Source organism: Somniosus microcephalus, chromosome 4 (assembly GCF_052327205.1).
Source record: "Somniosus microcephalus isolate GS21.2 chromosome 4, FLI_Smic_1.0, whole genome shotgun sequence".
NCBI lineage: Eukaryota > Metazoa > Chordata > Chondrichthyes > Squaliformes > Somniosidae > Somniosus > Somniosus microcephalus.
In genome coordinates this window covers 322090736-322113725 of record NC_140990.1, presented here as the reverse complement: position 1 = coordinate 322113725, position 22990 = coordinate 322090736, and the positions used below count along the sequence as shown (strand labels likewise).

The 22990-nt window shown below is 47.0% G+C and overlaps 1 protein-coding gene across 2 annotated transcripts in view; it reads left to right on the top strand.

Annotated features, from left to right (window-relative positions):
* pdia5 (protein disulfide isomerase family A, member 5) overlaps nucleotides 1-22990 on the top strand; it is a 146459-nt gene that overhangs the window by 27015 nt on the left and 96454 nt on the right. For both annotated transcript variants that reach the window (XM_085986830.1, XM_085986831.1), the window contains exons 4-9: nucleotides 83-166; nucleotides 2489-2534; nucleotides 5285-5377; nucleotides 11496-11556; nucleotides 16590-16657; nucleotides 22159-22250. In XM_085986830.1, coding sequence (XP_085842956.1) covers nucleotides 83-166; nucleotides 2489-2534; nucleotides 5285-5377; nucleotides 11496-11556; nucleotides 16590-16657; nucleotides 22159-22250 — 444 coding nt within the window. The remainder of the gene's footprint in view (nucleotides 1-82; nucleotides 167-2488; nucleotides 2535-5284; nucleotides 5378-11495; nucleotides 11557-16589; nucleotides 16658-22158; nucleotides 22251-22990) is intronic.

Genomic DNA, 22990 nt, shown 5'->3' with positions numbered 1-22990 from the left:
TATTGCCTCAGCAGAGACTATAGACAAACAGAGAGAGAGCGTCTCCCATTTACAGTCGTGTCACGCTGCTGTCTTCTTACAGGAACAGTGAAAGCAGGAAGCTGTGCAAGAAGATGAAAGTGGAACCGGCCTCAAAGAAAAATGGCGTTGAGTTGTTGCATTACAAGTAAGAGGCAACGAAATCCATTAAGTGCTGAGGTTTACTATTTCCAGTGAGGCCACCTTTTTTTGGTATCTCAGTGGCTGTTGCATGCGGTTCCCTTCCCCAGGCCGCGGATCACCCTCTGGCTGAGAGCAGCAGATGGATGCCTTGCTGCATGATTTCCGCAAGCGTTGTTCTGAAACCAGCTGCTGGGCTACAGTCGCTCTTCCTGTTTTTTTTCCCCTCCCGTCTTCCCTGCTTGGCATTTTCCCGTATCAGCGGCGCAAAGCAGCGCACTGAAGTTGTAGCACGCTGTGCCATCATGCTCCTGTAACTCGATGCGTTTTCCTTTTACAGAATTGCTCCACCCTTTTTTTTTCCCCTCTGCGTTTTAAGAAGGCGCCAGTCTGAGGTGCAGTATAGCTCTTGGGCGGTAGAAGCCTTAAAGGGGGAATAAGAAAGACTTGCATTTATGTAGCACCTTTCACGACCTGTGGACGTCCCAAAGCGCTTTACAGCCAATTAAATACTTTCGAAGTGTAGTCACTGTTGAAATGTAGGAAACGCGGCAGCCAATTTGAGCACAACAAGGCCCCGCAAACGGCAATGAATTAAATGACCAGATCATCAGTTTTCGGTACTGGCTGAGGGATAAATGTTGGCCAGGACACCGAGGAGAACTCCCCATGCTCCTCTTTGAATAGTGGCCGTGGGCTCTTTTGCATCCACCCGAGAGAGCAGACGGGGCCTCGCTTTAACATCTCGTCCGAAAGACAGCACCTCCGACAGTGCAGCGCTCCCTCAGTACTGCACTGAAATGCCAGTTTAGTTTGTGTTCAAGTCTCTGGGGTGGTAACTTCAACTCACAACCTCCTGACTCAGGCGAGAGTGCTACCCACTGAGCCAGGGCTGGCGCCTTTAGGTACTTTGTCGAGCAGCGTTCTTCAGGTGAGAGGCTAGACGATGAGTATCAGCAGGATTTTCGACTGTGGCGGGACATCACAACTGACCCTGATCCAGTCCAAACATGCACTTTCTAGTCGTGGCCAACGTTCCTTTTGCTCCAGGGATCCCGTGCAGCCGACTTTTCAATGCAAAAACCACGCATGCAGCCCAAAAAAAATTAGAGCATTGCTCGTGGTCACTGGATAATGATCGGGAGCATAAACGCTGGCGGATATTTTCTCCCTCCATAGCTAAATGAGGCCAGTTAGAAGGGTTTTATCGTCACCATGGCTGAGATCAGCTAGTTCGGAAGAGCGCAGGGGACAGATCTAGGACCTCCCTGCTCTGTATAGCTCTACAACAGGGTGCTGCATTTGCCCATTGAGCGGAACATTTGCTGTGCAAGGAATCACACACTCACGCCTTAGCGCTCAGCAGAGATTAGTATGTCAGTGGCTGCCGCACCAATCTGTCTTTGAAGAAACGTAACAAGACAGTGACAAATTATCTGTGCCAAAAGGTAATGAGGGTAACAGACATGTGAAAGTGATGGCTTTTGAAGCCACTGCTTGAACACGAAGCCTGAGTCCATGTTTGAAGTCCTTCTAAGTGTGTCCCGTATTGTCAAGATGTGGTGCGGTCTATTTTATTGAGGAAGACACCCACCTAGTTACTGGGGAAAGTTGACTTAACATGCTCAAGAAAAGCAAAACCGAAATTCTCAGCAAATTTTACACTGCCCTGCCTATGAATCAAAATGTATTTGAGACTGGCTCGTATCGGGAATCTTCAAAGATTGCTTTTAAGATTCTGTAATTTTTTTCTCTCTCCGTCCTTTTCTATCCTGTAGGTGGCAATTTATGCTGGACTGGGGGCTACCCCCGGACCCCTGCTTAAATGGTCACACGTGAGCGTAGACGATGAATGTTGGTGAGGTGTTGGGACCATCATGGTTGAGTCGCTGACACCACCCAACATCAACACGTGCACTTGCAGTAGGATTGTTGGACTACAAGCCCTGACCAGACTGGGTGTACCTAGTGTTCCTTCCCCTACCAAGCCCAGGAACGCTGTGTTCACTGGAATGCCTCTACCGCCAGCCCAACTGATACTGGCGCCACGGTGCGTTAAACTTCAATTTAGAACAAAAAAAAAATAGTTGCAGCCAAATCCAGGCCACCTCGTCATGCTGGCTGTTGTGGGGAAACCGGTTGAATCAATTCGTGCCATTCTGAAGATATGCCAGGCGGATGTTTCTGTGTGTCAGTTAAATTGGTCTGTTTTGAGGAGGGCAGTGGACGGGGAAGTTGCGTTGGTGTTTGAGGTACATTTATGAGGGGAGACGGATGTTCGTACTTGTACTGTAAAGATACTGATATCTGCTTGTTTCTGGCTCTCTAGGGACGGGGCTTTCCATGTCGAATATGAAAGGCCTGAAACGTTTAAGGTAATAAATGTTTGTGCCAACTAATCGTGGTCAGCTGCACACTCCTTGGTTTCTAGATGATTACTTGGACAGTGTATAGTCTTTATAGTTGCAGCATTCCTGGCTGCAGGTCTTGCTGGGTTGCACGTGAAGAAGAGTGAAGCTCCCAAGTGCTTGCCCCCTACATCTGTTGCAAGTAGTTTGCTTTCAGTTAGTTTACGGGGCTCCAATGTGGAGCCTTGCACACGTGTCATTTTGATTCCTGTAAAAGAATCGAGCAAAGACTACGTTCCTTTGGGTGTGCGTCTGCTTCCTGTCGCAGGAGACCATGTGAACTGTCTGCTTTGAGACCTGGTTTCCTACACACACACACACACACACACATATTTTGCTAATCCCACAATAAAATCTTCAACTGAGGCCAAGGAATAATAAATGCCTTTGGCCGACCATGGAAATGTTGTACAATCTCACCACACGCACACAACCTGGACAGGCCCAGCACTCGCCCCTAATGTCACCATCGCCTGTTGAGCTGTTTGAGAATTATATGTAGAGTTTTATTTTTTAATCAAGACCCAGCAGTGTTTCCCATCTCCCCACGGAACAGTACTTACGAAGAAAATCCATGCTGTGGTTTGCAGGTCGCGCAGTTAGCTTGCCACAATCTATCGTGGTTCCACTCACGAGTCACTCCGCAATTGTACAATTGCTTGATCTGCATTTCTGAAGAACATATTCTACCTGTCAGCGGAAATGGCTGCCTCAACTATTGACAGGTTGCGGCTAAATGGAATATAAATACCATCAGATGTCCGTGATAAAAATGCCAATTTCCAGTTTGAGTCATTAATGAGGAGTGGAGAGGGGACTCTTAACCTTTTTCTTTAAAAGAAGAGGCAAAGTGAGGTGAGTGGTCAACTCAAGCAGCTACTAAGTCCCTCCTATTGGTTGGCTCAAGGCGGACAAAAGAGCCTTGGATGCATTTTTCCTGGGTTGCCTCTTATGCCACAGAGGGGTGGAATTTCCCCCTGCCTCCTGGAAAGTGTGGACTCCTGGCGGGGTGAGGTACCTCGTGCAGTCCTCCAGCAACTGATCCAAGAGGCCACTCTTCATGTGTGAATGCAAGACAGTACACCTTGGCAGCTATTCAACCATGAAGGGGGATTGCATCTGAGCCTGATCTGTCCTTCCCTGGCAGCTGCACGTGTGTTACGCAGCAAGAATCGCTGGACAGGGAAGGGAAAGCTGGCTGTTGTTTTTTAATCCCCCACTCCTCCGCAGCCCTGACTCACTGAAGCCAATTGTTAACCTGAGCTGAGATCAGCTAATTCTGGTACAGAACGTTTTACCTTTTTTCTGTGGACGCAAATAGGAATATTAAAAAATCTGCCACGCTGATCTAGTCCCTACAGAGTTAATGCAGCTTGCCTTGCCCGTTAGTAAGAAGTAAAGGAGCTTCTATTTAAAAAGGACTATGAGGTGCTTGATGCAACGATCTAAAGGCAGGAAGTGTTAAAAATTACATCCCCTTTTGTGGTTAAAGATGGTAAGCCACAGACCATATGTGCGGTTGTCATTTGGTTAATCTGATGCATGTGTAAGATGTATAATTTCCGTGGTGGTAATGATGCAGGACGACTTGAGATAAACTAGATTTGCTTACTTACAAATTGCGAGAGAGAGACATTTTTTTTTTTAAGTCTCTTCAAATGACAAAAGTGCCTCAGAGTCGTCCGTGCGCAACCGAGCGCCTAGTCTTTGCGCAGATAAAATTCACACATTTGGCCCATCCAAAATCTGCGGGACCCCCACCCCGACCCCACTCCGGGCCGATAACATCCGATTTTTTTTATTCTTAAATGATTTCCAAAGTTGCCCCCGGTCATAAGTCTATTTCACATACTGATCACTCATCGCGTGAAGGGCTTCCTGATGTGGCTCCTAAATTGGTCTTTCGGCAGTTCGAACATGCGCCATAACTTCCAGCCCCCGCCTTAGTGTTCCAAAGTTGTGCTTTTCAAACCGTTTACAATCTTCAAACGCCTTCCGTCTCCTCCGGAGACAAAGTTTTTAAGTCTTTCCTCATGGACTGAGTGGTCCGACGCCGGGGATCCCACTCTCTGGCTCTTTTGTGGATCGTGTGTGCAGAGACCCAGTGGTCTGGCTCGTCACTGCACCAATGCCCCGTGACAGTGATGGTATATCAGGTTCTGGCGGAGAGGCATTTTGGCAGCCCGCTACAGAGCAGTGATCCGTGCGTCATACCCCCGGCGGCTTTCTTGGCTGAAACTAGCAAACGGAGGAAAATCTTTGTCTTTATGCTGGAAATATTTGATACCTCTTGTGAACGAGGCCATCATTTTTTTTTCCTCTTTTTACATGTGGCTTTAACCCTTCACTTGTGGACTGAGCCCTAATCATAATCTTCTCTGTTCGCTGGCAGGGTTGGGGGGGGGGGGGGAGAGACAGAATCTGATACGTGTATTGTTTGCTGAAGTCTCATCTGTTGGCCTGTTCCAGTGGTTAATGTGGTAACGGTTGATGTAACCTCCTCCCCATCCCCGCTAGTCTGTGAGAAACCTCTTTGGGACCAGGGTGGAATAGGCACAATGCCACTGATTAGCCCGGGAAGTTTTAGATGCAAATAGTCCTTTCATTTCCTTTTAATCCCCCGTACCACCGCAAATCATTTGTGTATTCAAAACTGAGAGATTGTGCTCCTGAGCTTAGAAATTCATGAACTCTGCACTGTTTCTGATTGTCCGCAGTCAATGGTGGCATTTATGAGGGATCCGGAGGGCGCTCCATTGTGGGAAGAGAATCCCGAGGCAAAGGATGTGGTTCACATTGACAGTGAGAAGGTTTGACACTATTCCTGATAATGGACTTAGCTGGGAAATAGGGTACTCAATGGTGATGACAATGCTGCTTTATTTTATTTGTGCACACGAGAATGCGAATTCTGTCAATGTTTTAGCTCCTAGCATAAAGGACATGTAATGCATGCAGCAGAGTGTGACCTTGCATTATCTCTTTGGGGGATTTTATTTTTTTAAGATTGTTCTTGGAATGGTTAACATGTCTGTGTGGATTTTTTAAAATAAAATGAATGCAAATGTATATTTTGGTATTTTAATGTAATACTGCTAAGGTGTTTAAAGGAAAAACTTTAATGCTGGGGATCTGAAATAAAAGCCCACATCTGCTGGAAAGTCACAACAAGACAATCACAGAACCACGGAGGCTTATAGCGCAGGAGAAGGCCGTTCAGCCCTTCGTGTCTATGTCGGCTCCTTGCTAGTGTCAGCTGTGGCTCAGTTGGTAGCGCTCTCGCCTCTGAGTCAGAAGGCTGTGGGTTCAAGTCCCACTCCAGGGACTTGAGCACATAAAACTAGGCTGACACTCCAGTGCAGTGCTGAGGGAGTGACAAAACAGATTAACTGGTCATTCTCACATTGCTGTCTGTGGGACCTTGCTGTGCCGCGTTCCCCACATTACAAAAGTGACTCCATTTTGCGCTTTGAGACGCCTGGTGGTCGTGAAAGGCGCTATATAAATGCAAGTATTTCTTTCTTTTAGAACAGTCTAGAACCTTGTGTTGAAATCCCCCCATGGCCTCGCCCCTCCCTATCTCTGTTATCTCCTCCAGCCCTACAACCCCCCCCCCCCCCCCCCCCCCCCGCGAGATTTCTGCGCTCCTCCAATTCTGGCCTTTTGTGCATTCCCCCCCCCCCCCCCCCTCTTCCTTCGCCCCACCATTGGTGGCCATGCCTTCAGCTGCCTGGGCCCTAAGCTGGGGAATTCCCTCCCTAAACCCCTCTGCCTCTCTACTCCCTTAAGACATTCCTTAAAATCTACCTCTTCGGCCAAACTTTTGATCACCTGTCTTACTGTCTCCTTTTTTTTAGCTTGGTGTCAGCTTTTGCCTGATTACACTACCCTGCTCTCTCGCCCCCTATAGCCCTGAGTCCTTCCCTGCTTCAAATATTCATCCGCAATTTCCCTTAAACAATGGAATAGTCTCTGAACACTCCCTGTGGCAAAGCATTGAGTGCTCCAACAGCTCTTTGCTTAAAGAAATTTCTCCTAACCCACCGCCCCCCCCCCCCCCCCCCAAATCAGCATCTGGAAAATGATGGATTACCATTACAGATCATCAGAACTTGGTGATAAAAGACTACATTTGAAAGTCAACCCAACAAAGCCATCTCAGAAACAGGCCATTCGGCCCGACTGTTCTATGCCGAAGTTTATGCTCCACACGAGCCTCCGCCCACCCCTTCAAAGAGTCTTCTACTTTCAGGTGGTGATCGACTTGCTGTCAAATGTTTTCAGTTCTATGGAGGGATACCGTTGGGAGTAAAAACTTTATTGACACCCAGAATGACCGTACCAGGCAATTTCCTTTTGATGTTCTTGGGTCTGAAACAGAAATACAAAAATGCGCTCTCTTCTCAAAACCCAACCACAGAGCATATCGCGGTCAGCGGGAAGACGTGATAAATCTCTCGACGCGTAAAACCTGAGAAGCCACAGAAATGGAGATGGAGATATCGCACAGCACGTCCTGTTTAAAACTGCACGTCGTACAATTTCTTTTGTGCGGTGTTTGGAACTTTCGTGAGCTCCCCCCACCAATAATTAATCCTTTCCTTCGATATTGAAATAACTTGTTTCCTCATGCAGTCTTCACGGGGACTGTCGCTCGGGATGAGGAGAGTGTGAATACATAGAAAATGCATATATTCTACCCGAGATCAAACGCATTTGTTGGTGTGACAACAACTTGCATTTATATAGCGCCTGTAACGTAGTAAAACGTCCCAAGGCGCTTCACAGGTATGCAGTCAGACAAAAATTGACACCGAGCTGAAGAAGACAGGTGACTAAAAGCTTGGCCAAAGAGAGAGGTTTTAAGGAACGTCTTGCGGGAGTAGAGAGGCAGAGAGGTTTAGGGAGGGAATTCCAGAGCTAAGGGCCTAGACAAAGGAAGAGGGGAGTGCACAAAAGGCCTGAATTGGTGGAACGCACACTTCTCGGAGGGTTGTAGGGCTGGATGAGGTTACAGAAATTGGGAGGGGGAGGGCAAGGGCAAGGCCATGGAGAGATTTGAACACAAGGATGAGAATTTTATATTTGAGGTGTTGCCGGACCGGGAGCCGATGTAGGTCAGCGAGCGCAGGGGCGATGGGTTAACGGGACTTAGTGCGAGTTAGGATACGGGTAACAGAGCTTTGGATGAGATCAAGCTTATGGCGGGTGGATGATGGCCGTAAGGATCTTTGTGAGCCCAGCTGAAAAAGACCAGCTTTGATGGTGTGTCTGCCACGTCTGTCGAACCCAGAATCAACATTCTGCTTTCATCTGGGTGCCAAATCCAGGGCTTGAGCGCAAATTCCGGTGGCTCGTGCTCAAGTCGAGGACTCAGTATTTTAAAGGCTTGATTCCCAACCGCTAACAGGTTGTGTATCTTTGTGCGTTTTAGGTGTCGGCGTTGGCTCAGTGGGTAGCGCTCTCCCCTCTGAGTCAGAAGGTTCTGGGTTCAAGCCCCAATCCTGAGATTTGAGCCCACAATCTAGGATGACACTCCCAGTGCAGTACTGAAGAAGCGCTGCACTGCCAGAGGTGAGACGTTAAAACGAGGTCCTGTTTGCCCCCTCGGGTGGACGTAAACATCCCATGGCATTATTCGAAGAAGAGCTGTGGGGAGTTCTCCCTGGTGTCCTGGGCCAATATCTATCCCTCAACCAACAACTAAAAACAGATTATCTGGTCATTATTATATTGCTGTTTGTGGGACCTTGCTCTGCAAATTGGCTGCTGCGTTTCTTACACTTCAAATGTACTTTGTTGGCTGTAAAATGCTGAGGTCATGAAAGGCGCTATATAAATGCAAGCTCTTTCTTTCTAACCGTGTGGAAGGAGAGGCAGTGATAATGAGGAACAATGTCTTGGCTGACTTGACCCTGCCGGTTATTGGGAGCACAAGCTACTGGAGAAATTGGACTGGTACATCAAGGGGCAAGTCACAGATTTCTCATAGATCAGTGTAAGCCGCAACAACTCTGGTTCTGCAGGCTCTCATCATTCAAGCTGCTGTATATAAGGGACAGAGTTCCAAAGGCAGCGCGGTGTGGGAGAGTGTTCCACAGGGAAAGTATGTGAAGCTTTTCTTTGAAATAAAAATAGAGTGTGCTGGAAATGCACAGCAGGCTGGTCAGCAGTTGAAAGAGAAAGAGGTACGTTTCGCATGTAATCCTTCAATAGAGCTGTACTTTTATTGTCAGATCTCCAGCGCTTGCTGATTTTCTCTCTCTCATCCCTTCGACCTGGGTTTGAAGGCTGGATTTGGCATCCAGGAGTGGGAAGGATGCTGATCCCTGATCAAGGGATTGACAGCCAGCTCACTGAGCATGTCTTTTCCCAGCTGAAATTCTGAGGCGATGGTTGTCCTGATTTTCTTCTGGCCCCCACGCCACACCGCCGACGGAAGACGCTCACCTTTTTGGGAGGAGCCGCTTTTGATGACGCTTCTTCCAACCCCGCCATAAACAGATTAACTGGTTATTCATCTCATTGCTGTTAGTGGGATCTTGCTGTGTGCAAAATGGCTGGCTACCTTGGCTTGTCTACGTGGCAAAAATGATTGCATTTCAAAGTTATTAATTACACGTGACCTGCTGTGGGTTGTTTTTGAGATGTGATAAGGTGATATTAGTATGGAAGTCTTGTTTTTCACCTCCCCTCCCCTCCCCTCGAGTGGTGTTCCCCCATTAAAGCTACCTTCAGTGCGTTTCTGTTTCCACACACTTAGCCACCTTTGGGGTGCTCTAGATTTTACGAGTTGAAGCGAACATGTAATAGCTGGACGCGATACGGGCCGCCAGAATCCTCTGTACTTGGGAAATAATGAAATAGCAGATATTAATATTACCGCGCGCCTACTTCCTGACGCAACCCTTGGCCCCTCAAGGTGGTAGCCTGGCACCATTTGATTTAACCTGTTCACCGTAACCACGTTCACTCCGAAACAGGGAGCGCATCACTGAGCGCCACAGGCGCATATAACAATGTAGGATGCAGGTTTCCTGAGCTTGCGTTTGCAAATTTCATAGCAAATTGGAGCAACTGGCGTGCGTGACCTAAGGCGGCGTTTAAAACACCTCGGGGAAAGTAGGATGCAAGCTTGAGGCTTACAGGAGCCGAAGTGACACAAGTACAGTAACGCAAAGGAGTGGCCCACGTAAATTTCTGAAACATAAATATTTCAACGTTTGCACATTAAATTTCCAAGTAAATCCTGCTGAATCTTTCCCAAGGCTGCACACCTTTTTTTTTTATTTGTCACATTGAGCATAAAGACACGACAGCTCTCCAAAGTTTGCCTTTCCAGCACGTGGGCTTTGTATTCCAGTGATTCTGTACTGCTGGTCAAATGCCACAGTTTTGCTGTAACATTGGCGCTGGTGCAGCTAACAACCGTCCTTACTCCTCCTTCCTACCGGCCGCCGGGCCAGGGACAAAGGACCGCCTAGAGGAGAACAGAATGCACAGCGTTCCTGCTTCGGGGCCGGGACGGGACAGCTCCATTGTTGGTCTCGTGCTTTCTTCCTTTTGTGCTTGGCTCTCGGCCCCAACGCACCAAAGTTGTCCGAAATATCATAGCCGCACGCAGTCAACTCCACATACACAGACAGAATTTGCTTTCTTCCCGTGTGTGTTACGCCCAGGAACATGTAAGCAATTTTAAGAGACGGTTCTGTAAGAATTTGTTTTAAATGGAAAGGGGAATAATTTCGAGCAGCCCATGCAAACCTATACAAAAAGAGTTCAAAAAGAATGCAGCTGTTCATTTTTGAACAGAGGCCTCCACTGAGTCATTCAGGGAGAAACAGCTAATGATGTGACCGTCCCCTTTTCCCTTCCTGGTAAACCTTTCTGGTTACAGGGTGAAAAATGTTTTTTTTTTAAATAAACAAATGTGGAAACCTTTTTTTGAAGTGCAATATTTTTTTTCTAAATTAAGAATTTGCATTTTCTTTTTATAAAGCGCCTTTCACCTCCTCAGGACATCCCAAAGTGGCTCCCAGCCAATTGAATTACTTTTTGAAGTGTAGTCACTGTTTACTGCAGGCAAATGTGGCAGCCAATTTGCACCCAGCGTGGTCCCACAAACAGCAGTGTAACAAATGACCACATAGCCTGCTTCAGCGGTATTGGATGAGTGGTGATGGCCAGGACTCCCCTGCTGTTCTTCAGATAATACCATGGGCTCTTTCACATCCACCTCCGCAAGTAGCTCTGTTTATTGTCTTAACCAAAAGACGGCAGCTCTCGACAGTGCAGCACCCCCTCCGTACTGCACTGAAGTGTCCTGTTTTTGTACTAAGTTTTTTTAGGAAACCGTAGGAGTCTTTTGCCTTTTCTCCCACTTCTAATGCACTGCTTTCCATTGTGAAAAGAAAGACTTGCATTTCTATAGCACCTTTCACAACCACCGGACGTCCCAAAGCGCTTTACAGCCAATGAAGTACTTGTTTTGAAGTGCAGTCACTGCTGTAATGTAGGAAACGCGGCAGCCAATTTTCGCACAGCAAGCTCCCACAAACAGCAATGTGATAATGATCAGATAATCTGTTTTAGTGATGTTGATTAAGGGATAAATATTGGCCCAGGACACCGGGGATAACACTCCTGCTCTTCTTTGAAATGGTGTCATGGGATCTTTTACGTTCACCTGAGCGAGCAGACGGGGCCTCGGTTTAACGTCTCATCCAAAAAAAACGGCGCCTCCTACAGCGCAGCACTCCCTCAGTACTGCACTGGAGTGTCAGCCTAGATTTTTGTGCCCAAGTCTCTGGAGTGGGACTTGAACCCACGAGCTTCTGACTCTGAGGCAAGAGTGTGCTGCCCACTGAGCCACTGGCAGAATTGTAACAAGTATTGACTTGCTTTGTTTGGTCATCCCTGCTTCCTTAGGAATTCCGAAAATTAATAAAGAAGGAGGAGCGAGCAATTCTCCTGATTTTCTACGCACCATGTAAGTTTGCTTCTGTGTATACATTCACATTCCTGGCCAGTCGGTAGTAGTACTGCATGTTTTCACCCCCTCCGTGTACCATTCACATCTGAGCTAGCAAGTGATTGACCTGTTCCCGCTGCTTGGTCAGGGAGCGGGAGAAGACTGGGAGCGAATGACCATGGCTGGATGACTAACCAGAAGCTCCTTTTCTACACCTTTTTTTTTAAATCTCAAGAGCTATGCAGACCACAAAGGGAGGGAGGTTGGGGGCATTTTGTGGTGGGCAGAGAGAGAATCAGTCAGGATTGGGGGCAAGGTACTGACTTGGATAGAGAACTGGTTGGCAGACAGGAAGCAAAGAGTTGGAATAAACGGGTCTTTTTCCGAGTGGCAGGCAGTGACTAGTGGGGTACCACAGGGATCGGTGCTAGGACCCCAGCTATTCACAATATATATTAATGATCTAGACGAGGGAACCAGATGTAATATCTCCAAGTTTGCAGACGACACAAAGCTGGGTGGGCGTGTGTGCTGTGAGGAGGATGCAGAGAAACAGGTTGGGTGATTGGGCAGATGCATGACAGATGCAGTATAATGTGGATAAATGCGAGGTTATCCACTTTGGTGGCAAAAACAGGAAGACAGATTATTATCTGAACGGCAATAGATTGGGAAAAGGGGAAGTGCAACGAGACCTGGGTGTCCTTGTGCATCAGTCGCTGAAGGTAAGCATGCAGGTGCAGCTGGCAGTTAAGAAGGCAAATGGTATGTTGGCCTTCGTAGCGAGAAGATTCGAGTACAGGAGCAAGGATGTCTTGCTGCAGTTGTACAGGGCCTTGGTGAGACCACACCTTGAGTATTGTGTGCAGTTTTGGTCGCCTTATCTGAGGAAGGATGTTCTTGCCGTGGAGGGAGTGCAGCAAAGATTCACCAGACTGATACCTGGGATGGCAGGAATGACGTAGGAGGAGAGATTGAGTCGATTGGGCTTATATTCACTGGAGTTTAGAAGAATGAGAGGGGATCTCATTGAAACATATAAAATTCTAACAGGACTAGACAGACTAGATGCAGGAAGGATGTTCCCGATGGCGGGGGAGTCCAGAACCAGGGGTCACAGTCTAAAGATAAGGGGTAAGCCATTTAGGACAGAGATGAGGAGGAATTTCTTCACCCAGAGAGTGGTGAACCTGTGGAATTCTCTACCACAGAAGGCAGTTGAGGCCAATTCATTAAATATATTCAAGAAGGAGTTGGATATATTTCTTAAGGCTAAAGGGACCAAGGGATATGGGGAGAAGGCAGGGACAGGGTACTGAATTTGGATGATCAGCCATGATCTCATTGAATGGCGGAGCAGGCTCGAGGGGCCGAATGGCCTACTCCTGCTATCTTCTATGATTCCTCCTCCGGATTGTTATGCAGTGGAAATTGCAGATGTTGGGTGAGGATTGAATTGGGCATGGTTGCTATGTTCCTTCCTTTCGCCCCCCCCCCCCCCCGCCCATTTCATTGTCAGATATATTGCCAGCACACACACGGTAGTAGAAATCTGGAAAACTCTTTCCTGCAAAAAGCTGCTGAGGCTTGAATTGAAATTGAAAATTTCAAAGCTGAGATTTGATAGATTTTTGTTCGGCAAGGGTCTGAAGGGTTACGGAGCCAAAGCAGGTAGATGGAGTGGAGACACCGATCAGCGGAACAGGCTCGAGGGGCTTAATGGCCTCCTCTTGTTCCTATGTTCCATTCACTGTCAAGGATCGTGCATGAAGAGTAGCCACTTTATTCCTGGGATGAGAGACCTGTCCTATGAGGAGAGCTTGAGTAGAATGGGCCTATAATTCTCTGGAATTTAGAAGAATGAGGGGTGATCACCTTGAAAAGTATAAAATTCTTAGAGTGCTTGACAGGGTAGATGCTGAGAGGTTGTTTCCCCTGGCTGGAGAGACTACGACCCCTAGTTTTAGAATCAGGATAAGGGGTCGGCCATTTAGGACCGAGATGAGGATTGTGAATCTTTGGGATTCTCTGCCCCAGAGGGCCATGGATGCTCAGTCATTGAGTATATTCAAGGCTGAGATCGATTGATTCTTGGGCACTAAGTGAATTGAGGGATATGGGGATAGGGTGGGAAAGTGGAGTTAAGGTAAAAGATCATCCATGATCTTATTGAATGACGGAGCAGGCTCGCGGGGTTGTATGGCCTACTCCTGCTTCTATTTCTTTGGTGTTCTTGTGTTCGCTGGGGTGCAAGAGGCCTCTCCTCCCGCCAGCTGTGGATCCATACCAAAGTGCAGGAGAGAAAAATTAGACGGGAAGGAAATCATCGCATTCCTCATTCAATCAGATTAGAAAAACACTCCTTGCTATTTTTGCAAAGAATACTTTTTACACTGTTTTCTCTGCTGCAACCCCTGATGGTAATGAAGCAGCAAGATTCCTCTCGGCCTTCTGTTCCCCAGTCAGTGTTTTGTTGCTTTGTGACTTATTCTCAATTTGGAACAGCTGCTAGTTCTTTTGTGTGTCTGTTTTTTTTTTCTTCAAACTGAGAACCTGTACAGTTTTTACGTCTATTGAATAAAGCGAATGCTGCCGGGGCTTGAAGTATTTGGAACATTTTTTTTTTGTAATGGTAATTTTTTGATGTGCAGGATGCATCACCTCTTCCCTGCCTTACTCCCCCTTGTCGTTATGCAGTAGAGGATTGATTTTTGCTCTCTTGCACCCCACCCCGCTCCACCTTCCTCCCCTCTTCCCTCGGGGTGAGGAAGGACCCTGTACCTGCTTGTTATGTTCCTGCCACATTCTGGTTGAGAAGTCGCCATGTGGAGGAGCACGAGCATCAACCCGCATCCGTGATGCATTTTTATGTCTGTATTCTACGGCTGCCTAAAATTTAAAGAAAACATGCTAGAGATAGCGATTAACAGTCCACCGAGCATCTGCTGTTCTGCATTGATTTAAAGGGGCGCTTCATGTTTTCCGGCAGCCATGCTGCCATTGAATGGGCAGAACAGGTTACCAGCAATGGATAACGAGACAAATTTTGGAAACCTAAAATAAAAGCAGAAAAGGTTGGAATTGCACGGAGAAAGACAGGGTAAAGTTTCAGTAGTAACCCTTCATCCGAACCTAGCGGTGAACTATTCTAGTGAGACGAGCTGCGACCAGATCATTAGCCAGCTGTATATATTCTGTGGAATTAAGAGGGCAGGACTAAATGTGGGGAAGAGTTTGCAGGAGGACAAAAAAAAAACTCCCAACGATGCTGGAAATCTAAAAACAGAAAAAACTGGAAACACTCAGCAAGTCAGGCACAACATCTGCGGGGAGGAGCAGGGTTATTGTTCAGGAACTGCCCCGCAGGAGGACAAAGGCCGGTTAGCAGAGTGGGCAGGCAGGTGGCAGATGCAGGTCAGCGCAGAAAAATAGGGTGCAGTACATTTTTAGGAAAGGAATAGTGAAAGGATGTACTGTATACCCTAAACAATAATCAAGTAGAGAAATGAAGAAATCTCGGATGTATAGATCTTTAAAGGTGAAAGTGCAGGTATAAGAGGGTATAAAAAGGCAAATAGGGTCCTGAGCTTAATACACAAGCACATTGAATATAAAGCAATGTTGGATTTCTATAAGACGTTGGTGAAGAAGAATGTTAGAGCCATGAAAAAGGAATAGCCAAAATTAAATTCAGTGATATGTTGATTATGAAGAAAGGCATGAAAAATTAGGACTTTTAAAAAATTAGAACAGAGGAGGATAAGGGAGATGGAGAATTATTTGAGGTTTTCAAAATAATGAAAGATTTTGAAAGCATAAATAGTGAAAGACTGATACCTGGGATGGCAGGAATGACGTATGAGGAGAGATTGGGTCGATTGGGCTTATACTCGCTGGAGTTTAGAAGAATGAGAGGGGATCTCATTGAAACTTATAAAATTCTAACAGGACTAGACAGACTAGATGCAGGAAGGATGTTCCCGATGGTCGGGGAGTCCAGAACCAGGGGTCACAGTCTAAGGATAAGGGGTAAGCCATTTAGGACAGAGATGAGGAGGAATTTCTTCACCCAGAGAGTGGTGAACCTGTGGAATTCTCTACCACAGAAGGCCGTTGAGGCCAATTCATTAAATATATTCAAGAAGGAGTTAGATATATTTCTTAAAGCTAAAGGGATCAAGGGATATGGGGAGAAGGCAGGGACAGGGTACTGAATTTGGATGATCAGCCATGATCTTCATTGAATGGCGGAGCGGGCTCGAGGGGCCGAATGGCCTACTCCTGCCCCTATCTTCTATGTTTCTATGTTTGCACTGGTTGGCAAATCACTAACAAGGGGGTTTAAATTGAGGACTATCACTGGAAGAGCAAATCATGGAATGTTACAGCACAGAAGGAGGCCATTCGACCCGCAATGCCTGTGCCGACTCCAATTTAGTCCCACACCCCCCGCTTTTCCCCCCAAAACCCAGCAAATCAGTTCTCCAAGTGCATGTCCGATTGCCTTTTGCAAGTCCCTGTGGAATCTGATTCCACTGCTCTTCCAGGTAGTGCGTTCCCAGATCTGAACCCACCGTGTGGAAAAAGTTCCTCTTCATTTCCCCCTCTAGTTCATTTGCCAATTGTTTTAAATCTGCGTGGTGTGGCTACCGTCCCTCCTGCTGGTGGATACCGTTTCTCCCAACTTGCTCTATCAAAGCCTCTCAATTTTGAATGTCTCCCCTTAACCTCCTCTGCTCGAACAGAATTCCCCCCCCCCCCCCCCACCCGTGTAACAGTGCCATAGAACGGCATTTAAAATGGAAATTGTCTAAGTATCAGAAAAAAATACAAGACGATATGAAACGGAGGTCCAGGAGAGGGATTAGATTTGGACTGCTTCTGTTGAGGAGCTGGCACTCACACTGCTGCCATATCTGTGGCGTTGGCATCTGGTGAAATTATTTTGTTAAAGCTGTCACTGACTTGCTGAGTACAATGTTTGTCTCTCTCTTTCCTTCTGTTTGTTGTTCTGCTGTCACTTTTGACCTGACCTTTGCCCCGTGGGTCAGGGTGCGGGGTGTGCAAGCGGATGATGCCAGCCTTTGAGCAAGCTGCCACAGAATTAAAGGGCGCCTATGTAAGTATCACAGTTTCACTGGCCTGTTAAAACGGCACCATGAACGCCAGACCGTTCGGCTTCCTATTTTGTAACTAGATCGGTTTAACCAGACATTCAATCCTGATTCCGTTATCCTGTTCAGCTTTTTTCAATCACTTGGACTTTCAACAGAAAGCTATGGGAATGAAATCTTTAATGAAATGCAATGCCCTGCCCCGTTACGCTAAAGACTTTCAAGCCTAGGAGAAGGAACGCTATATGATTTGTTTCCTCTATGTAGCCCCAATTTATGCAACTTGCATTACAGGAAACTCTATTATCCGGCACCAACGGGACCGGCGTGGTGCCGGTTTATCAAAAAGTCCGGATTACAGAGAGGTACGAGAGCTCCGTACGCAGCAACAAATCCAGGCTTCCCTGTTGCTTAGCAACATGTGCAGGAACTCCGGCCACAGACCAAGCGTCCCTGTTGCTTAGCAACAAGTGCACGAACCCCAGTTACACAGCCACAGATCCAGGAACTGCCACTAATATGAAGTAAAACTTACCTGAACCTACTCCTGAATTTTGCCGGTTAACAGAGATTTCTGGTTATTTAGGTGCCGGTTAAAAGAGTTTCCTTATTGGAACAAGCCCCCCCTCCAAGGCCAAGTCTGTAACTAGGCAGCAGACGCATGGGAACACCACCATGTTCCCCTCGCAAGTTGCACACCATCCTGACTTGGAAATGTAACTAGCCGCTAAACCGTACGCAGCCTTGCTAACTCGCTCTAGTTTTTTGTCTTGTCTTAAGCACTTTTCTCCCAAGTGTTCACTTATGTTGGGATAGTGTTTAACAGGTGCTGTTGGGCCTCTTGTCTCTCATATAAGTGGCTATTCTGTGTGTGTTTTATAGCTTGGGCAGTTAGTGTTGTCAGCTATTTGACTCTGGGAGCTGTCTTAGCTGAGCCCGATCCTGCTTCACACTCTGCCTGCACATGCACTTTTCAGCAGGAGCTTTTTAAAAATTCATCCTGGGGGCTGTTAGCATTGCTCGTCGGTGGTTGCCCTCGAGAAGGTGGTGGTGGGCCACCTTCTTGAACCGCTGTAGTCCATGTGGTGAAGGTGCTCCCACAGTGCTGTTGGGTAGGGAGTTCCAGGATTTTAACAATGAAAGAACAGGCGATATATTTCCAAGTAAGGACGGTGTGTGACTTGGAGGGGAACCTGGAGGTGGTGGTGTTCCCATGCGTCTGCTGCCCTTGTCCTTCAAGGTGGTAGAGGTCGCGGGTTTGGGAGGTGCTGCCGAAAGTGCTGCATGGAATCTTAGAAGTTATAGCACAAAGAGGCCATTTAGTCCATCATACCTGTGTTGGTGAGAGCTCTTCAAGTGGAGCTAGTACTGGATAGGGATTAGGAGCAGAACTCACTTAGCAATTACATTTTTTTCTAGTCCCTAACCCACTGTAACACTCCCACTGCTACCTGGGCCAAGATCAGCTAATGTCGCACAGACTGGACATTTAACTGGGGTCTTCCTGGTCTCCATATCTCAGTGTGCTCCTTCCCATGAACCTGCCCCCTGACTTTTAACAAAAAAAAATCACTAAAATAGATTTTCTTTGAGCCATTCCGGTTTCTTTAATCCATTTCTATCCGTTAATTCAAAGGGGGTGAAATAACCATATTCTGTTTTTTGCTCTCTTCCCACCCCCTTGCAGCCCCACACACAGACTGTGGCAAGGTGAAGCACTCCCAAGTCAGGCGTAGCCCAGTTCAGATCAACCAGCAAATGCTTCCTAGCACTTTCAAACAGCATTCCTTTTACACCCCCCTACCACAGCGTCAATTTCCCTGATAATGAAGCAGTCTATGGCCACATGCAGCATGACCTGGGCAACATTCTGCTAATAAGTGGCAAATAACATTCGCACCTCACAAGTACCAAGCAATGACCATCTCCAACAGGAAAGAGGCTAACCACCTCCCGTTGACATTCAGTGGCATCACCTTTTGCACCCCCACCAAACCGTCAACATCCTCAGGAGTCACCATTGACCAGAAACTCAACTAGACAAGCCACATAAATGCCATAGCAGGCCAGAGCCTGGCTATTCTGCTGCGAGTCGCTCTCCTCCTGACTCCCCAACGCCTCTCCACCACCTACAAAGCACAAGTCAGAAATGTGATGGAATACTCTACACTTGCCTGGATGGGTGCAGCTGCAATAACACTCAAACTTAACAGCAACCAGGACATAGAAACATAGAAGATAGGAGCAGGAGTAGGCCATTCGGCCCCTCGAGCCTACTCCGCCATTTAATGAAATCATGGCTGATCATCCAAATTCAGTACCCTGTCCCTGCTTTCTCCCCATATCCCTTGATCCCTTTAGCCTTAAGAAATATATCTAACTCCTTCTTGAATATATTTAATGAATTGGCCTCAACTGCCTTCTGTGGTAGAGAATTCCACAGGTTCACCACTCTCTCGGTGAAGAAATTCCTCCTCATCTCAGTCCTAAATGGCTTACCCCTTATGCTTAGACTGGACTCCCCCACCATCGGGAACATCCTTCCTGTATCTAGTCCTGTTAGAATTTTATAAGTTTCAATGAGATCCCCTCTCATTCTTCTAAACTCCAACGAATATAAGCCCAATTGACCCAATCTCTCCTCATACGTCATTCCTGCCATCCCAGGTATCAGTCTGGTGAATCTTCACTGCACTCTCTCCATGGCAAGAACATCCTTCCTTGGATAAGGCGACCAAAACTGCACACAATACTCAAGGTGTGGTCTCACCAAAGCCCTGTACAACTGCAGCAAGACATCCTTGCTCCTGTACTCGAATCCTCTCGCTATGAAGGCCAACATGCCATTTGCCTTCTTAACCGCCTGTTGCACCTGTGCTTGCTTACCTTCAGCGACTGGTGCACAAGGACACCCAGGTCTCGTTGCACTTCCCCTTTTCCCAATCTATTGCCGTTCAGATAATAATCTGTCTTCCTGTTTTTGCCACCGAAGTGGATAACCTCACATTTATCCACATTGGGCAGATGCATGGCAAATACAGTATAATCACCCAACCTGTCCAAATCGTACTGGAGTTTCTCTGCATCCTCCTCACAGCACACAGGCCCACCCAGCTTTGTGTCGCCTGCAAACTTGGAGACGAAGCAGTTGGCTTGATGTGTACCTCATCCCCTAGCCTAAACATCCACCTGTACTGTGGCTGCAATGTGCACTATCTACAGGATGCACTGCAGCAATTTGCCATGGCTTCTTTGGCAGCGCCTCCCAAACCAGTGACCTCCGTCACCTAGAAGGATGAGAGCAGCAGGTGCATGGGAACACCCATCAGCTCCCAAGTTCATCAACGCACCATCCTGACTTGGACATATAATCGCGTTCTTTCATCGTCGCTGGGACTCCCTACCTAACAGCACTGTGGGAGCACCTTCAACAAATGGACTACAGCAGTTCCAGAAGGAGGCTCACCACCACCTTCTCAAGGGTAACTAGGGATGGGCAATAAATGCTGGCCTTGTCAGCGATGCCCAAATCCTGAGAATTAATTCTTTAAAAAAGATTTAATGAATAGACGGCAATCTAGCACATTGAATGCATACTCTTCTTCTTCTTAGGCAGTCCCTCTGAACCGAGGATGACTTGCTTCCACATTAAAAATGAGTTTGCAGGTGACTGATTAGCCCAATGCGGGACCGACAGTCTCTGTCACAGGTGAGGCAGACGGTGGTTGAAGGGGCGGGTGGGTGGGGTGCTTGGGTTGACGTGCGCTGCCTGCGCTTGGTTTCTGCTTGCTCCCGGCGAAGAGACTCGAGGTGTTCGGCGCCTTCCCGGATGCTTCTCCTCTACTTTGTGCAGTCTTTGCTCAGGCCAACATCCCCAGCATCGAAGCTTTGACCACGCTCAATCAGCTCTGATGGACGGGCCACATTGTCCGCATGCCCGATACGAGACTCCCAAAACAAAATGCATACTGTGTTGATGCATTCAAAACATTTCTAATCTTGGGCAATGTAGACATGGGTTGGTATCAAGGGCAAGAGTGATGTGAAAATACGATGAGGGGGGCTCCTACATTGTGTAGGCCAGAGTCGTGGTGATTTATAAATCGTCTAATTGCAGATGGGCTTCAGGTTGTGCAACAGCTCCATTCTCCCTCTCCTTCCTATTGTGATGAAGGATAGTGTCAGTGATCGGATAGCAACAGCTGACCAACCAAGAATTGGAACTTCTGCACTATTAGTATTCAGGAGGAGACCACCAGTAAACACCACAAGACCTCGCCCACTCGATGCAAACTTCCTTCTGCCAGATCCCACAGCTGCCTCTTGTCGCTGTTTTATTCACAACATCCTGTACAGAGCTCCATTATCTCAGTTTTAGCCTTCTATCTGGTCTTCCCAGCTGGGACTCGTTGCATCACCCAGTCTGTTCAGTGATTTTTGAAGCAAAATAAACAATTGGGAGTTTTAATTGTTGGATTAACCGAGACCGAACAGAACCATCCTTTATCGAGTGATGGGTCAGCCCTGAGACTGCGAATCAACAACCTCCGGCTCGACTGCTCCCCTAACTTTCATTGGCGTTAGATATTAAGGCCAACTGTTGGAATATTATTCAGGAATAAGGCCTAGGCTTGAAATAGTTAACGGGCCAGAAATTCGGGTCGGAGGCTTCCCGCGGGTGCAAGCCCCCGACCTGCACTTAACTGGCGCGCCGGCCGTTGTGCTGTGGGCCCACGTGGAATTCCGATCCTGGGCCTCCTCCAACTGCCGGCGCACAGTGCTTGCGTATCCCAGGGGCGCAGTTAGTTCGCAGCGTCCCCTGGGATCACGTGGGCCATGGAGAGCCAATCGTAGCAGGGAATCTCTATTCATAGATTTGACAGGAAGACCTGTCAAATCTATGAAGAGAGTTCGGCCCCAAAACATAACTAAAACTTCAAATAAATTAAAAAAAGAATCACATTTTAAAAATAACTATAAATTACATAAAATAACTATTAAACAATCATTTAAATTTTTGAAAAAATTAATTAGTTTTTAACAGGGCTAAAAATAAACTTACCTTTCTTTAAAGTATTTAAAAATAATAAACCTGTGGAAAAAAATGTTTTAATTTTACTTAATTCACCACTTACCTTGTTAAAAGCAGGCCTTGCGACTGCTTTTTAAAAGTGTAACTCCTGGAGACTTACCCTCCCGGAGAAACCTTAAAAAAAAACGGAAGTTCCAGACGTACGCGCGGCCTCTCCGGCGCACGCGTTCAACCTGTGAACCCCTTTTAAGGGAATGGAAGTTCTGGTTTCCCGCGCATGCGCAGTGCATGCACGAAACCGGCACTTTCGTTGGCCCTATGCGTGAGTACCCAGCGTGTACTCACCCGTGGGGACCCGAATTTCTGTCCCAATATTAGCTCTTTAGACCATAAATTAATCCGCTTTTCATTGGAAGACACGGTCATTTTGCATAAGTGATTTATCAAATCTAACACAAACTGTTTTCTGAACAGGTAATGGCCGGAATGAACGTCCATCCATCTGAATTTGACGAAATCAAACAGGAATTTAATGTTAAAGGATATCCGACCTTCTGTTACTTTGAGTAAGTTGTTCTTGGTGCATCTGCAAGGCACACTTTGAGGTTAACCAATCGGCCCAAGTGATCTTGTGTGGCTTTGTGATTTTGCTATCTTAGACAATATAACAATAAAGCTGCAAGATTGGGTGGCTCAATTGGTGCGACAGATTAGCTTCAGATACTCTCTTGGATGGCTTTTGTACTGAGGCTTTCCCTCTTTTCCCCCCCCCCGCCCCCCCATCCCCCACCTTCTCAAAAGAAAGTATGTCAAAAAAAAGGTAATGGCCGCAAATTAGCAACATCACCAACTTGCATTCATATAGTACCTTCAACGTAGATAATCACCCCAAGGTATTTGACAGAAGCGTAGTCGGGCAAAAAAAATTGACTCTGACAAAGAAGGAGATATTAGGAGGGTGACTAAAATATTGGTCAAAAAAGTGGGTTTTAAAGAAAGAAAGGCTTGCATTTCTATAGCGCCTTTCACAAGCTCAGGATGTCCCAAAGCGCTTTACAGCCGATGAAGTACTTTGACGTGTTGTCACTGTTGTAAATGTAGGAGGAGGGTCTTAAAGGAGGAGAGGGAGGTGGAGAGATGCGGAAAGGTTTAATGAGAGAATTGCGAAGCACAGGAACCACACGACTAAAAGCGTGGCTGTTAATTGGGGCGAATGGAATCGGTGTGTTGCAGGGCTGGAAGAGTTTAGGGAGAGGTGGAGGAGCAAGGCTGATGAGAATTTTAAATTTGAGGCATTGGGAGCCAA